Source organism: Besnoitia besnoiti, assembly GCF_002563875.1.
Source record: "Besnoitia besnoiti strain Bb-Ger1 chromosome Unknown contig00015, whole genome shotgun sequence".
NCBI lineage: Eukaryota > Apicomplexa > Conoidasida > Eucoccidiorida > Sarcocystidae > Besnoitia > Besnoitia besnoiti.
In genome coordinates this window covers 1,504,005-1,518,475 of record NW_021703917.1, presented here as the reverse complement: position 1 = coordinate 1,518,475, position 14,471 = coordinate 1,504,005, and the positions used below count along the sequence as shown (strand labels likewise).

At 56.4% G+C, this 14,471-nt stretch overlaps 1 protein-coding gene across 1 annotated transcript; it reads left to right on the top strand.

The window, feature by feature from the left end:
- Positions 1-2,933: 2,933 nt before the first annotated feature.
- On the top strand, positions 2,934-12,078 carry BESB_029240 (uncharacterized protein; the record flags this gene model as incomplete). Its single annotated transcript, XM_029361598.1, has 18 exons — positions 2,934-3,173; positions 3,445-3,521; positions 3,960-4,146; positions 4,684-5,243; positions 5,468-5,509; positions 5,929-6,097; positions 6,487-6,620; positions 7,084-7,167; positions 7,892-7,988; positions 8,185-8,267; positions 8,516-8,570; positions 8,850-9,065; positions 9,566-9,670; positions 9,821-9,946; positions 10,556-10,603; positions 10,810-10,854; positions 11,173-11,223; positions 11,773-12,078. 18 exons carry the CDS (start codon positions 2,934-2,936, stop codon positions 12,076-12,078), a joined length of 2,625 nt encoding a protein of 874 aa, XP_029215498.1.
- Between the last annotated feature and the right edge of the window lie 2,393 nt (positions 12,079-14,471).

Below are 14,471 nucleotides of genomic sequence, written 5' to 3'. Positions count from 1 at the left end.
TGAGTCAAGGCAGGCAAGCAGGAACGGCTGCTGCCGCCTGAATAAAACTTCATCTGCCTCTCCGTGCTCCTCGTCTTTTTTGTCTCCGAGTCGCGTGCCTCGTTCGTTGCATTCACTAAAAACAGTTTCATATCCTCTGAACCCCTCTATCGTTTTCCACAGAGGAGTGCTGAGTCGTGCATTTTGACGCTCGTGCCTTTGTATCACGCCGCTGCACTCGTTTCACTCGAGCTAAAGACGCCGCGGCGTCTCATCCTCGCATGCAGCTTCAGGTTCACTTTCTTGCCCTCAGCAAGAATGGAAACTCTTACCCAAACGTGCGAAACTCGTAGGTCGCCAGTCGTACGCACGGCAGGTTCGCGGCTTCTTTCCGACGCCCATACATACTCGAGTTACGGGGGTCGAGTGTACAAGCCCAAAACTGGATCTCGTAGAGCGGCTTTCGCGCGGATCGTATTTCGTCAGCTGCCATCCTCTCTGCCTCCGTCCAATCGCAGAACGTGAGTGTTTGGTTGACAGCCGATAATGGCAACCTAGATGCACATACAAACATGATTAATCCTGGCACAGTTTGTACCCCGCACTCGACTCCTCACTTCAAGTCTGCGGCCGCAAAAAGCTCGGCTGAAAGACGAGCTTTCGCTGGAGCGGCTGTCCCCCCAGTTGGTAAGGCCAGGAGTCGACTTTCGAGACGAGAGTTCCAGTGTAGACCAGGTGGAATCGTCACAGCCCTCACCCGAGGGAACCGCATCTCTTTGCCTCGCCCGCCCTCTACATAACATGCATCCTCGTGGCTCACGAGAGAGCAGAAAGCACCAGACTGCCCTTTCCGTTCAGCACGAAAGCTCTACATTCGGAACTGCCGATGCTCATCTTGCTCTGTTTCATTTCCCTCAGTTGAGGCGAGCCAATCTCCCGCCTCTGTCCCTAGGCCAGCTCGTCGCGCTAGCCGCCGCGCGGCTACAAAGAAGTGGTGGAGAGGGCCTTTGCTCTTTTTTTGTGCACAGAAAGAGCTTATAGCGAAGAAATGCAAGTTCGCTGGCTCGCTGCCGTTGGCATGTCACCTGTTTTCTACGTTTGTCGCGAAAACACACGTAGCGGGGCTTGAAGAGTGATTGCCGCCTCCGGTCTCCGTCGCACAGAGCGCTCGCCCAGCATCTCCCTCGCTCCTGTTGGCACATGACGCCTGCAAGTTGCTTGCAGAGATATGCAGACAGGGTTGAGACGATGCATGTCTTCACGTGCACATTCCAGCGGTTTCCCGCTCTGCTCTTTGTTGTCTCTACAAATTTCCCGTGTCTAGGTGACCGTGCCTGTTTTTCGCTGTAGCTGCGGCGGCGTTTCGGGCGAACGCCACGCCTCACAAGCTGCACCGTTCCCGAGATCTTTCTTGTCTTTTCCCTCCCTTCTCTTTTTTTACAGCCTGCGGCGGGTTTCTCTCAGCTTGATGCTCTACCATCATCCGACCACCAAGCATCTTTTTTCTGTTTTCCTTCGAGTCTGTGCGAATTGCGAGACTCCACTCGCGTACGCAAGCGTGCGTCTTTTCTCACCCGTTCAACTGGACGATTGCATCGAACTTGCAGACGAGCTAGCTGGCTGCGGTCCGGAACTGTCTCCTGTGGAATCCGCACTTCACAGAGGCGAGAGTCTCTTTTTTCTCCATTTAGAAGCCTCTTGAGAATCTTTACACGAGGTGCGCACCTGTTCCCCCTTTGTTTCCTGCCTTTGTGTCTTGGCGGCAAAGCCCTGCCGTAGCAACTCCCGGTGCGTTTCCAGTAGTTTGACGGCCACCGCAAGAAGTGGGTATATTTTGAGGTTCGAGGTGCTAAGTAAAGCGACTGTTTACGCCAATCCCGTGATCTCGATTCTCTTTTGCCGACTCTACTCCTGCCACCCGCGCCCTTGGCACTCACAGGACTGAAGACGTGCGTCGTTGACAGGAAAGGGCGAACTGCTTTCTCTCTTGTCACGGTTTTCTTTATCTACTCTCTCTTGTGCGTGCGTCACAGGCACGCTCCTGGGATTCTACAGTTTTCCTTCGGCGTGTGACGCATATGTCGCCGGAACTGCAGTAGCTGGAGGAGCGATCATACAAGCCTCGCTCATGCTGCTCTGTAGAGAGCTTTGTGAAGCGCGACGGCAAATGGGCCTCGTTCTGCGTTCGAAGCAGTCTCCTTGCTCTTTTCTCTACCAGGCGTGTAGCGACTTTGTGAGGCATTCATCGTGCGACCGTGCGTTGACGTCACTTTCAACGATACAAGTGGAACAGTGTGGTGTCTTTCTCTTGCTCTTGACCTTCCCCACGGTGCTGGAGTTGGCTCTTCCTTGACGGAGCGCGCCTCTCAAAGCATGCGGCTTTTCTGCGCTCGTCTCTCCAGTCTCTCGCACGGAACAACTGTTCTTTCAGCACAAGGTGCCCTAAACTCGGGGGCGCCGTGGGCTCAGCTCAAACACTAGACGATGTGACATGTTTTTCGACAGCGAATCGTTTTTGTGACTGGAGGAGATATAACCTGATTCCCCAACGGCGAATCCTCGTGTGACGGAGACAAACGGAGAGGCCGTAGACACCTTCCGCCTCCAGGCGACAAGCAGGGACACTCTTTTTTGAAGGACAGCGCAGGCGTCGTATACATGGGCTGACGTAGCGGATGAATCAATTTGGTCTCTCTTTAGAGTAGGCTGTGTGTTGTCTTTCTGCTGAAAATCGATATTAAGCTCGTGGGACGCCCGTCACGCGTTTCCGCTTTGTTTTGCTCCTACCTTCTTCCTTCCTTCGCTGCCGCGCGCGGCCTCCCCTGCCGCCTCGACGTTTCGATTTTTTCGTCGTCTGCCTGCCTTCTCCGTTACGCGGTTTGCCTCCTCCTGCCGCGGCTTCGTCTTGACAGATTTTTCCATCTTCTTCTGTTTCCCGGCTCTTCGTCTCCACGATGCGGCGCGGGTCGCCCGCTCCCCCGCAGGGAGCGAGGCTGGCGAAGACCGGCGGCGGCGCGGCGGGCTTTCAGAAGTGGGCGCAGAAGGCAGGGCCTGCGGCGAAGAAGACTGGGGGACCTCCACTGCAGCGCGCCGCCTCGTCGCGCACCTTAGCGGCTCTCAGCGCCGCGGAGACGGTGATTCCCTTCATCAAAGGCGGCGATGCTGAGCACACTCTCGTGGTTCTGCAGAGGCTGGTGAGAGAGCAGGAAGGTGAAGAATCCACGCGCGTCCCGGCCGCTTCAGCCGGTTCGGTTGTGTTCCGAAAGCCAAGAGACTGTTCAGGGGGAGAAGGCAGGAGGGAAGCGGGGGGGCAGAGGGAAGTTCTTTTCTCGCTTTTACAGGTGTGCCGCTGGTTCCCCTATACACGTGCGTCGTCTGGAGCGTCTGTTGGTTTTTCTCGGATGCGCCTTTGGCGGGCCGTCTCTCACTTGCGTCTGTGCCTTGCGCCATGCGACGCTCTGTCAGCAACTCGACGCCGCGAAGGAATTCGACAATACCGCCGGCGCTCATGTTGACGTTCACGCAACCTTTCTCACTCGAGAGTAAGCCATGACAGAAGAGCGTCATACAGCGAAAGATGCACGACTCGCTGTACATGCGCTTGCAGATGCATGTCTTCAACTGTATACCTACCTATATATATGTATATATATACTTATTTTCGTGCGAATTTGTAGCCGCTCTGGGTACTCCGAGGCTGAGGATGATAGCTGTGGGAGCGCGGCTAGCAACCCGGGGCAGGAGATACCCGGCGCTCCCGTTCTGTGTCCAGTGAACATCTACGTCTGTACCTCGATGCCAGCTAGCCACTGGGCATATATATATATGCATATATATACATACATGATCGTGTAATACTGCGGGGTATCTATATATATGAATATATAACGCTGCAGCCGCGCTCTGGTTGGCGGAATGCGCTCCGTTTCTCCCAGTGAAACACAGGCAAGGGGCTGTCTTTTTTTTTTCTTGTCTTGCAGACTCGCGATGCGGGACCAAACGCGAAAACAGATCGATCTCTCGTACTTGCCAGAGGGCCGCGACAAAAGCGACCAAGGCAAAGCGCAGCCGACGAGCCTTCTGGGCAAAGGCCTGGAAATGCTGTTTTCTTCGGACAAGCAAGAACTGGGGACTTGTCAGGACAGGACTCTCGCGAATCTCAAGGCGGTACGCAGACTCTTCCGTCACTGCCGCGCGCAGGCATGCAGAGAGCGTTGAATAAGAGCAACCACCTTGCCCTGCGTGCCTCTTTGGGGAGCTACCCTTGGGCGGAACGCCGTCGATATGAAATGCCTACGGGACCGTGTGTGTACTCAGTGAAACCTAGACCTGGGATATATATGTGTGTGTATATTCGTATCTGCATCTTGCACGATTCTCTTCGCGCTCCCCAAAGTGCCGCTTACTGCGCGTGAAAGAGCCCGTCTACTGCGTGTTGGAGGCCGGTGTCTTGTCTTTTGGCCAAGATGCGCTCACGCTCGCTGACAGTTCTTTTCTCGCTGACAGTTCTGCATTGAGTGCAGGAGCGTCCGGACGTGTTGTTTCATTGACGCGTTTTTTTGTCTAGCGTGCGTCGCACAAGGAAGTGAGCTCAAAGGCGGCCGAATTTGTGAGCTGGCACCGTCCCTGGCGTGGAGCACGTGCAGTCGAGTCTCGCCTTTCTCGACGACTGGGCTGCCTCCTGTTGTTCGTTTTGGCTTCCAGCAAGTGAACTACCTGAAGCAGTGGGGCGAAGCGCTGCACAACTACGAGGTTCTGCCGGCGACGGGCGGGTCGCCGATGCGGTCGCCATCCCTCGCGCCGTCGGCGTTCCCGTCGGCGAGCAAGCACTCGCGCACGTGCGACCACATGGCTGAAGTCGCGGGCATGTCGCCCCAGGAGGTCCGCAAGAAGGAGCAGGAGCGGCGCAGAGCGGAGCGCCAAGGCCGCGAGACCTGGCTGACGTCGCAAGCGTCTCTGACTTGCCCCGCAGGGCTGGGAGCCGTCGAGCAGAAGACGCCGGCGGGCTTGCGGAAGCCGGTGTTCAGCGCGCCGGCCGGCGAGCGCGAGTGGGTCGACTTGAGGCTGCCTGAGCACTCGGAGCAAACCGAGGAGATCCTGCGCGAGACCGAGGAACCCCGGAGGAAGAAATTTGGAGGCGCAGACGAAGACCTCCTCGCAGAAGACCTCGACGAGGAGGAGCAACAGGAAATCGACCAAATGCACGCTGAACAGGACAACCGCCAAGCCGCCGCTGGTCACGTCGGAGTCAAAGAAATGATTGAGTATGTGGGAGACGACAAGCGAACGGAGCGGGATGAAAGGGAGGCGGCGGGAGACTGCGCAAGTCTCACAACGCCTTCTGCACATGCGCGGCTCACGCCCGACAACACAAGCCACAGGCCAGCCCGTGGCGTGCGTACCCAGACTCGCGCGCGCCGCCACGCGGGCGTCCTAGGAAGTCAGGCTCCGACAATCTCGCTCTCTGCCTGTATTCCGTGTCCCTCAGGTTCTTCGAAACAACCCGGATTCCGGCTTCTCAGAGAGTAAAGTACGCGCAGATCTTGCGCGGCTCTCTGGCGTGCTCACCAGCTCGAAAACCGCGTGTTTGCATGCTGCTGCTTCCCACCCGATATGCATATGCAGTTTGCTATTGGGCGGCACCAGCCTCTGCTCGAGGGAGGGATGTACATACGTACTTGTCTATCGGCGCGCATTCGGTGGCCTTTTACGGATTTGGGATTGGCACGCCTGTCAAAGGCACGTGTGCGAGATGCTTCCAACGTGATAATAGCGATGCATTGCCTGGCCGTGATCTTTATGTCCTTAATGCCTGATTGGTACGGAGGATATGGCAACTTCTTTGTACCCATATATATTGGAGCTTCGGAAGCCGTTCTCGCGCATGCGTGCGACAGGTAGAGCCAAAAGAGGGAGCTACGAATGCCGCGTGCGTGCGTCGGACTGCAGGATGCTAGAATTGGATTGCCGTTCACTCTTGACTACAATCAAGAAGTTGAGGAGCGAGAAGGCAGCGGCGCAGGCGCAGCTGCGGGAGGCTCAACAAGCGAAAGAGGAGATGGCGCGCAACATCGAGACGCGGGAGAGACTCGTCCAGCAGAAGGCGGCAGCAATTCGGGTGAGTTCAGCATCCGCGTACGAAAGGCGCAAGGGTGTTTCAAGAGGCGAGTGCTCACACCGGACAGCGCACAAGTCAGAGACGGGTAACTGCCGTGCAAACACGCCTGACAAAGCGATTCCATCTAACACGTGGATGTGGATGCTCATACATATGTATATATATGCGCATATATACGCGCCTGTTTTCGAGTGTCTATCAATGGCGCGTCAGAAAATGACTGGAGCTCGCGTTTAGTGCCCGCAGCTGACCAGTCAATATTTCTCGAGGAGGCTGTGCAGGCGTCGGCTTCCTAAAGTCGTCGTCCGGGGCGTCGCATCGCGTAGCCATTCAAGCTGCAAAACTGTATTCTGTCTCCTCTTGGTGTCGTCGATTCGGTCTTACCGCAGCTGGCGTTGAAGGATCACCTGCGAATCCAACGCGCGCTCCAGGCCTCGGTGGCCTCGGGGAGCCAAATTATTGAAGAAGAGCAGAAGAAGGTTGCGGCAGTCCGGCGATCCGAGGCTCAAATCTCCCAACAGATGTATGTCCTCGAGGCATTGTTGCAGACACAGACACGAGAGAAACGGAGCGTGGAGGAGTCAACTGTGTCTGCTTAGCCTCTGTTGCCGTCTGCATGCATCTCGCTTTGTGGACTCTCATATATATGTATATATATGCCTGGCTTTATGCATGTGAATACTCATGCACTTGCAGGATGCACGCTCGTCGGTACGCGCATTTTCCACGTGTGAATTGCCCGTTTTTTAATCGCTACAGTGATATGAACCGGTATCTGTGCCAGGTAGCAGTGAGGCAAAGGCGTGGGAGCAAGCTACGCGAAGAGTCTGGCTGTGAGCGATGTATAGAGACGCGCTCACTAAGGCAGATGACGCAGGCAAAGGGGACGGCGAAGCTTGCAACAGCCTTCATTCTTATTTTCTTTACCACGGTCAGGGAGGTAGATCGATGAGCTCTCCACTCTCGCTGCGGTATGCGTGTGACAGGGAACAAGTGTCAGTCATCGCGGACCATCAGGCAGAAGAACTGAAGGTGCTGCGGAAGAAGCTTGAAGATACGAAGAAGGAATAGTGAGTCTGCCAAGAAAAGAGTGGTTCTCCACACACGTCCGAATGCAGGCGGAATGGCGGAACGAGTGACGTGTCCAGCCATACACGCTCCATTTAAAATGGGAATACATACATCTACATGCATTTTCGAAAGGACAGCGTTTTCAAGTATATGTATAGGGTTGCAAGTATATGTGTATCTACGTGTGGCTCTCTCTGCCGGCGTGTCGGTTTCTCCTCAAATGCTTCTAGATGCATTGTGACACATGTGCTTCCATGCATTCTCTTGGTGGAGTGGGCGCGGCACAGTCTCAGACGCACCTCGTCGCCTGCAGGGTTGAGCTGTGTAAAGATCACTGCGTTGTGATTCTGTCGCACCCATGGATATTACGAAGTTATGGTTTTGGTCTCGTGAGTGTACCTCAATAACTAGCTGAGTGCTCGTAGGATAGTTGCTTGGATATCTGGTTTAGTTTTATATATACTGGGGTGTGTCCTACCATGGGGACAGGTATTTCAGCCACGTTATTGCTGGAGCTGTCCTTGTATTCTTCACTCAAAGTATCTGCAGTTCTCTAGTTACTCGTGCGTACCGCTACCTACATATGTGCGTGTCAATCAAACTGCATTCCTACTTGCGTGAGCGTCTGGCGACCTCGGTCAGTTCGACTGGTTTCGGGCGCTTCTTCCCTTCTATCCGTCGCCTCACGTTCGACGGCTGCCTGTGCTTCCTTCGGCCTTCCAGCGAAGCCCGAGAGGCGAAGGAGTTCTTGGATCAGAAGGCGTATCGTCAGGATCAGATTAAGCTGGAGAAGTATCACTACCGCTGCCTAAGCTTGGGAGTAAGTTGGCCTCAGGATCTGCCCGCGCAGGTGCCTTCTTCCCGCGCGCGCCGCCCAAGCCCCAGATGTCTTCAGGCGCGCGTCTTCCATGCTCTTGAGTCGTCACAGGGGCGTCCCGCGCAGTCACTCTACGTTGCGTGCTTTTCTGTTGCACGCTTTTCGAGCTTTGGGTCGGTCTTGTTCGTTTTATCGCCAGGAAGACCGCATCCGACTGCTGGAGGCCGTGCGGCGAGAGCGGGCGAACTTAGACCTTAGGACGGCTGAAGCGCTGCTTTACAAGTAAGCGGGCCTTCTTCATTAGACCATGTTTCTATTATTTTGGTTTTAACCCTCTCTCGTTTCACCGCCTGCAGGAGCTCACTGAACTTCGTTCGGGCGTCCCTCTGCCCGCGTTCTTGTCTGCTGTTTTTCACCTTCCTCGTTTTCTTCATGCAACTTTCCGCCCTCGGCGGGGCTTCTCTCGGAATGTAACTTTGGCTCTGGGTGTATGTCGCGACGTGGTGTGCCTGTGCCGATTCTGTCTTCAGGCACCACCTGGAGGAGATGACGGCAGAGCGTGGTCATTTCTACGATGCTGCCCAGGTGAGGACGAAGATCGGATGACAGCGCATAAATATCCTCCACTGCTACTTCGTCGCTCTCCCGCCTCTTGCTTTTCTTTTCGTGTTCAGGGGCAGATGTCGTCTGCTTTCGTTTCCGTTCGCTCGCGGGTCTCACGTCTCTGTCGTTTCGTTCCGCTGTGGAGATGAGGACCCGAGACTGGCACTGCGTTGAGGAACACATCCGCGGGCCGCTCTTTTCTGCCTTGTAGTTGCTAGTTGTTTTCTCGTGCTTCCGCTCCTTGTCTGTGGGCTTGTTCAGAACACGAGGAAGAAGGCGATGGAAGAGAAGGTGGAATACCAGAAGAGACTGCAGGACGAGCTGGAGAAGAGTAACCAAATGCTTTCTGCGAAAGACCGCGAGCTGGCGGCGGAGCGTGAGCAGAGAACCTTGGAGCAGCGACAGACTGCGAAGCTCCGAACGAAGAGCGCCATGACACTGCATCAACTGAAGGAAATGAAGTCTATCATCGATACTGTAAGCCGCCACCACGACATGGCAGAACGCAGATTTACGTCAATCAGACGAATCCGTGCCCGCGCGCAGATGTGCGCTCACACGGATACGCTTCTGTGTGTTGACGGAGTACTCGTCGCCTGGTAGGACTGGCTGGTCCTTTTCGCAGTCGTCTGTTTCCACGCGCGTCCACACGCCTATGCATCTAATCCCCCTCTCTGCGCATACGTGAAATGACATACAGGCACGTGACCCTATTCATGCATATGATCGCTCGAAGGAAAAAGAAGCAGGAGTCCTTTGTGTGCTGCGGGACAGGGAGACGCAGTATCATGCGTATAATCCGCCTGTGCATGCAGCCGATTTAGACGTGCCTCTGGGCCGCGTTCGCGTAGACTATTGAGGCACCGGGAGAGACACGGGGGGTACATTGGCGGGGGACGAAGAAGCAGTCTACGAATAGCAAGAAGGGTCTGGTTACTCCTTTTGTTCTGTCAGCTTGTGTGGCGTCTTCTGCGCAGCAACAAGAGCAGCTCAAGTCTCAGTCGAGCAACTTCCAGGAGTTTGTGAAGAACCTCGAGACCTTCCACACCAAGCTCGATATCCTCGATAGGATCGTCCAGAATGTGAGTCGATCTGTCTACTTAAAGTGCGCTTCTTTGTCAGCTTGCTCTTCCCTACCTGTTTGGAGGCTGTGCGACGCCTCCTAATCTGCCACGTCGGATCTCCCTCTCATCGTGCGTTCTGCTCTTTCGCTGCCTGCCGCTTCGTTGCAGCTGCGGACCTACTACCTGCAGAAGAAAGCCGTCTCGGGGGGGTCGCCGCTCGCCCGCCAGCAGTTCGCCAACCGGCGGAAAACCGAGCGCGAAACGCAAAACGCACGCACTCTCTCGTTTCGTGATGTAAGACGGGCGACCTTTGGATCTCAGGAGAAGTGAACAGAAGGCGTGGAGGAAACTACATGACCGGCTCGTTGTATCGCAGCTCTTGGATAACTTACATATAGATACTCATTTGTCTTTGCGTGGCCTGTGAGCTGCCTCGAGTCTGCGGCGGAAGCGCTAGAGGCCTCGGGAGGAGGGCAGGGGGTGCGACGCCGACTCAGGGACTCAGTCATGGACAGGCGATAGAAACACAACGGCAGCTGCCCTCTCGCCTTACACTCAGGTTGAACTGTAGACGCAAGGCATTTCGAAAATCACGAACCTGCGAGAGCGACATGAGCACAGCGAGCATACACGGGAGAGACGATGCTCGAAATACTCTCAGTCCATGACGCCGCATTTGTGGCGTTTTGACAGAAAACGCGTTGGGAGCGACATGCGTCGCGGTCTGCAAACGGAAGAGAGGAAGGGGAAGTTCGCGCGGAATGTAGGTGTAGGTGCATGAGGCCGTTCTTAGCCTTCGCCGCAGAGATCCAGAGATTTCGGCACCTGGCACATAGGCTTGCATGGATTTCTAGATGCGTGTTTCTGGAGACGTGGCTTGTTGTCTCTTGTGTTGTTGAACAGGATGACGGGCCTCGACGCCGTGGATCGGCGCGACCTGACCGCATCGAAGTAAGTTCCTGCGCTGCGTATGGCGCCTCCTTCCACGAGTTTTGCTGTCGTCGCTCTCTTACGCCTCTCGCTCAGCTTCGCCTGCATGCGCGGGGTCGCGCACCACCAGCGCGTGTGGCTCTTCAGACGTCTCGTTCTTGCTGGCGGGCGCCGTTTCTGGGTGACGCATCGTTTCGTTTCTTTTCTGTGCGCGTTGCCTTTCTCAGATTTCAGAGGAGGAGCGCCGTCGCGCGTTTGAAGAAGCGGCTGAGGTACGAAACGCGCAGAACGCCCTCTACTTCTTCGTCTTCTACGCGCTGGGGAACCCTAGGCGGGCGGCCCCGGAATTGGTTGCCGACGTTAGCGGACGACAACAGAGCGCATGGCAAGGCCAGCAGCATGAAAAAAGAGACTGCCGGGGTCCACTTCGCAAAGCGTGATGAGTATCAGCCGTCAAACGAGTCGTGCCGCCTTCTGTGGGAGACGCTTGCTGAGAAGGGCACGACCCACAGATAGCCGATTTTGACCTGGCGCATGCCGTTTCGGCTGGCGACACGACCGGGTGTCGCGCGGTTCGTGTGTCTTTGCAGGGTCAGCCGCAGATCACAGCGGAGAAGGCGGCGCAGGCAGCTCGAAAGCTGGTAGGAGCCTGAGCACACGCGGGCCGCTGTCGTGATGTGTGGGAACATTGATAAACAGGAACGAGGACTGCGAATCCTCTGGAGAGGGTTTATGTACAACCCTAAACGTGTCGCAGAAGAAGTAGCTGCAGCGTGGCGGAGTCCTCGTTCTTGCCCGGTAGCCGTGCCCTGGTCAACTGCCCTAGGCTCATTCCGGCAGCCGCGTCGCGTAGCCGGGTTTGGATCGTCCCGTCCTCTTCGCGGTTACCGAATTTACACTTCTGCCTATCACCACCAGTGCGGCGACCTGTTCGGCGCCTCTTCTTGCACGTCTGTATACTCTTCGAAAGAGCCTGTTGTGTGGTCGGCTCTGGAGCCATCCTGTCTGCAGTAGGACAAGGTCGACGATCTGTGCGGACTGATGCATCTGCTGTCAGCTTCTCGCTGCTCTCATTTGCCTCTACCTGCCTTGCATTCCTTTGGTTCGCACTTGCCGCCCCCCCTCGTGACGCCTCTGGCTTCCTTTTCCGCGCAAGCTTCCCGCTTTTTCCGCTTTGGTTGTGCGCCCAGGGCCTCGCTCCCAGCTTGGCGGACGTCGAAACCCTCCACAAGAACCTCACAGGCGCCGGCGTTGACCCTCAAACTTTTGCAAAGTTCTGTCACTTCTGTGCTCGCTCGGAGGACGAAGGCGAGCAGCTGGCAACGTTCTTCAAGGCGTGGGACCCCACAGAGAGCGGATTCATCTCCAAGGCCGCGGCGAAGAATATTCTTCGCAGCTTCGGTGAACCGCTCACAGAGGAGGAGGCGGACTTCGCCATCCGCGTGCTCGCTGACGACGCAGACAGAATCAACTACAGAGAATTCTGCGACAAGTAAGGACGGGGAACGCGTATGGGGGCCAGAAGGGAAACACGGACGAACCTGCTGGGAGACGCGGCAGCTGATGAGTTGAAGGTGCCATGGGAACCAGTCTTTCGCAGGCGCGCGAGAACAATGGCGGGAGCGGCATGCGTGGTCGCGCGCATGGAATTTTAGCGAAAAGCGATACGGCCTCGACTGCGTGCGGAAACACACTCTCGCGTGGATACTCAGATCGCTGTAACAGTACGCAGGCGAGACGTCAGACATGCGCGTGCACGCGCTTACTAAGGCGTGCCAAATCACGGTGAATGCAGATTCACATTGACTCACACACCGATGTATCCTGACGACGCTTGGCTGCGTGCCTTTTCCATCCTTTCAGGCTTATTGCTGTGGCGCCGAGGAAGTGAGGCAGTTGCCCCCTTCCTGTCTTCGCTCCCTCGCGAGAGACCAGCAGGGAGCAGGACCACGGCCGCTGCATCTTGCATGTCGCCGTCTTCAGAACCGAAGAGCGCCGTTCTGGCTAAGACGCCAGAGCCATCCTCGCTTGACGTCGCGGCTGCCTTGCGCGCCTGCTGAGTAGACGCAAACGCCCAACACTCACTCGCGGCTTCAGCGCCGCCGGTGTGCACACTGCGGCATTCACCCGTCGCCTGCGTGCTTGCTGACCCTTGACGTTGAGTCATTTTCTTTCACGTGGGGCTTTGCCAGGGCTGTTACTTCGTCAACCTGTGTCTATCGGTTCTGTCGAGGAAACTTCCGGAGACAGCGACAGCAGATGTCGCTTCTTTCCAGCATTCCAGTTCGAGCTTGCACAATACTTCGACGAATCCCGTACCGCCTCTAAACCGAATAACGAGGCAGCCGCACACGCCACTGCTCGTGTCGGTGAAGGCGACAGAGGCGCCGATTTCGCTGTCTTTCGTCCACTTGCATCTCGGAAAAAGAAGTACGAACGTCTGCCTGGAGATAGCGCCACTCAGGAAGAAGCACCTCCCGCGAGAGAGCACCACAGACGGGAAAGCGAGAAGGCCTGGGGTTACCGAACAGATTCGCGCGCTCCCATGTCTCGTCAGACCTGGTGAGAGGTTGTGAACGCTGGCTGTCTGGCTGATCTAACGCGCTGGCATCTCTGCTGGTTCCCGGTTCGCCAGAAAGGACTGAAGCGCGAGAGAATCCACGCCGCTGCGGGACGTGGAGGGGGGCCCCTTTGTGAGTGTCGAACAGGCTTCGACTACCAGACAAGCAGTCGCGCGTGGTGTGTTTGAGACAAGATGACCTAGGTTTCGGCAACAAGTTAGACCTGCCACAGGACAAAAGGCTATTACGCTGGACACACACACACCGTCCCGCGAGCGCAACGGCTCACGCGGGGGTGAAGCACTCACGCCAACTGAAGCGCCATCAATAAAATCATGACCCGGCTGACGGGTATCTTCTTTCCTTCTCGCTTCCTCGGCATATCTGCTTCTTTCGCGTCTCGGCGCCATGCGTCACCTGCGCTCGCCTTCACGCAAGCGCGACGGCATAGGATGCTCCACAAGGAAGATGAAAAAAACAGTGGGAGCCAGAGCTGCCGCAGCGCGTTTCTTCCGCTAATCCCCTTCTCTCACCATTCGTGCGTTCCCACTCTGCGTCGCCAGTTCACCGTGCGCGCCACGCTCCGCTCGAACTGTGACAGTCCTCCTGGAACCCCTTCATTTTAACACGATGTGAAGTACCAGCGAAACAATAACAATAAAACTGCCGTCGAAGAACCTCACAACGTAGTGCCTAGTCCGTGATGCGTTCGTGCTTCCTCTCCCCTCCCCTCCTCTGCTCGCTGGGCCCCCTTTCTTTGTCGGTGCTGATGGGGAAGGGGGGGGGGATAACACCCAAAAAAAGTTTTTTCTCTCGAGGCTCCCTCTCGCACCCACTCTTGTCCTCTGCCTCTTCCACTCGCTTCGCCTTCTGCTGCTCCACTCGTTCCCGCTCCTCCGCGGCTCCCCTCCCTTGCTCAGATCTGAGGCATGCCTGCTTGACACGCCTCCCAGCACACGCCGTCCCCTTTTTTTGCCACTCGTCGCTCACTCACGCACACGCCTTCCGAGGCGCCCTTCGCAACACGCACCGCCGGGGAAGAGCTACGCGCGTTCTTCTCACTCGTTTGCTCTCTTTTGACGCTCCCTCATCTCAGTGCAGGCATCTGCTGCGTGGCAGGGTCGCTCGAAAACTGATGGTAAGGCCGACGGACAGAGGGCGAACGACGAGGGGCGCGACGGCTGTCGGGAAGACGGGCAAGGAGGCGACGAAAACAGACAGGGAGAAGACCGGTGAGAGGTAGGCCGTGCCACGGAGAGTGCTGACGGAGACTTGCATGCAGTCTGCGTAGGCGACGGCGATAAAAGCGAGCACGTGTGAAGCCCCGC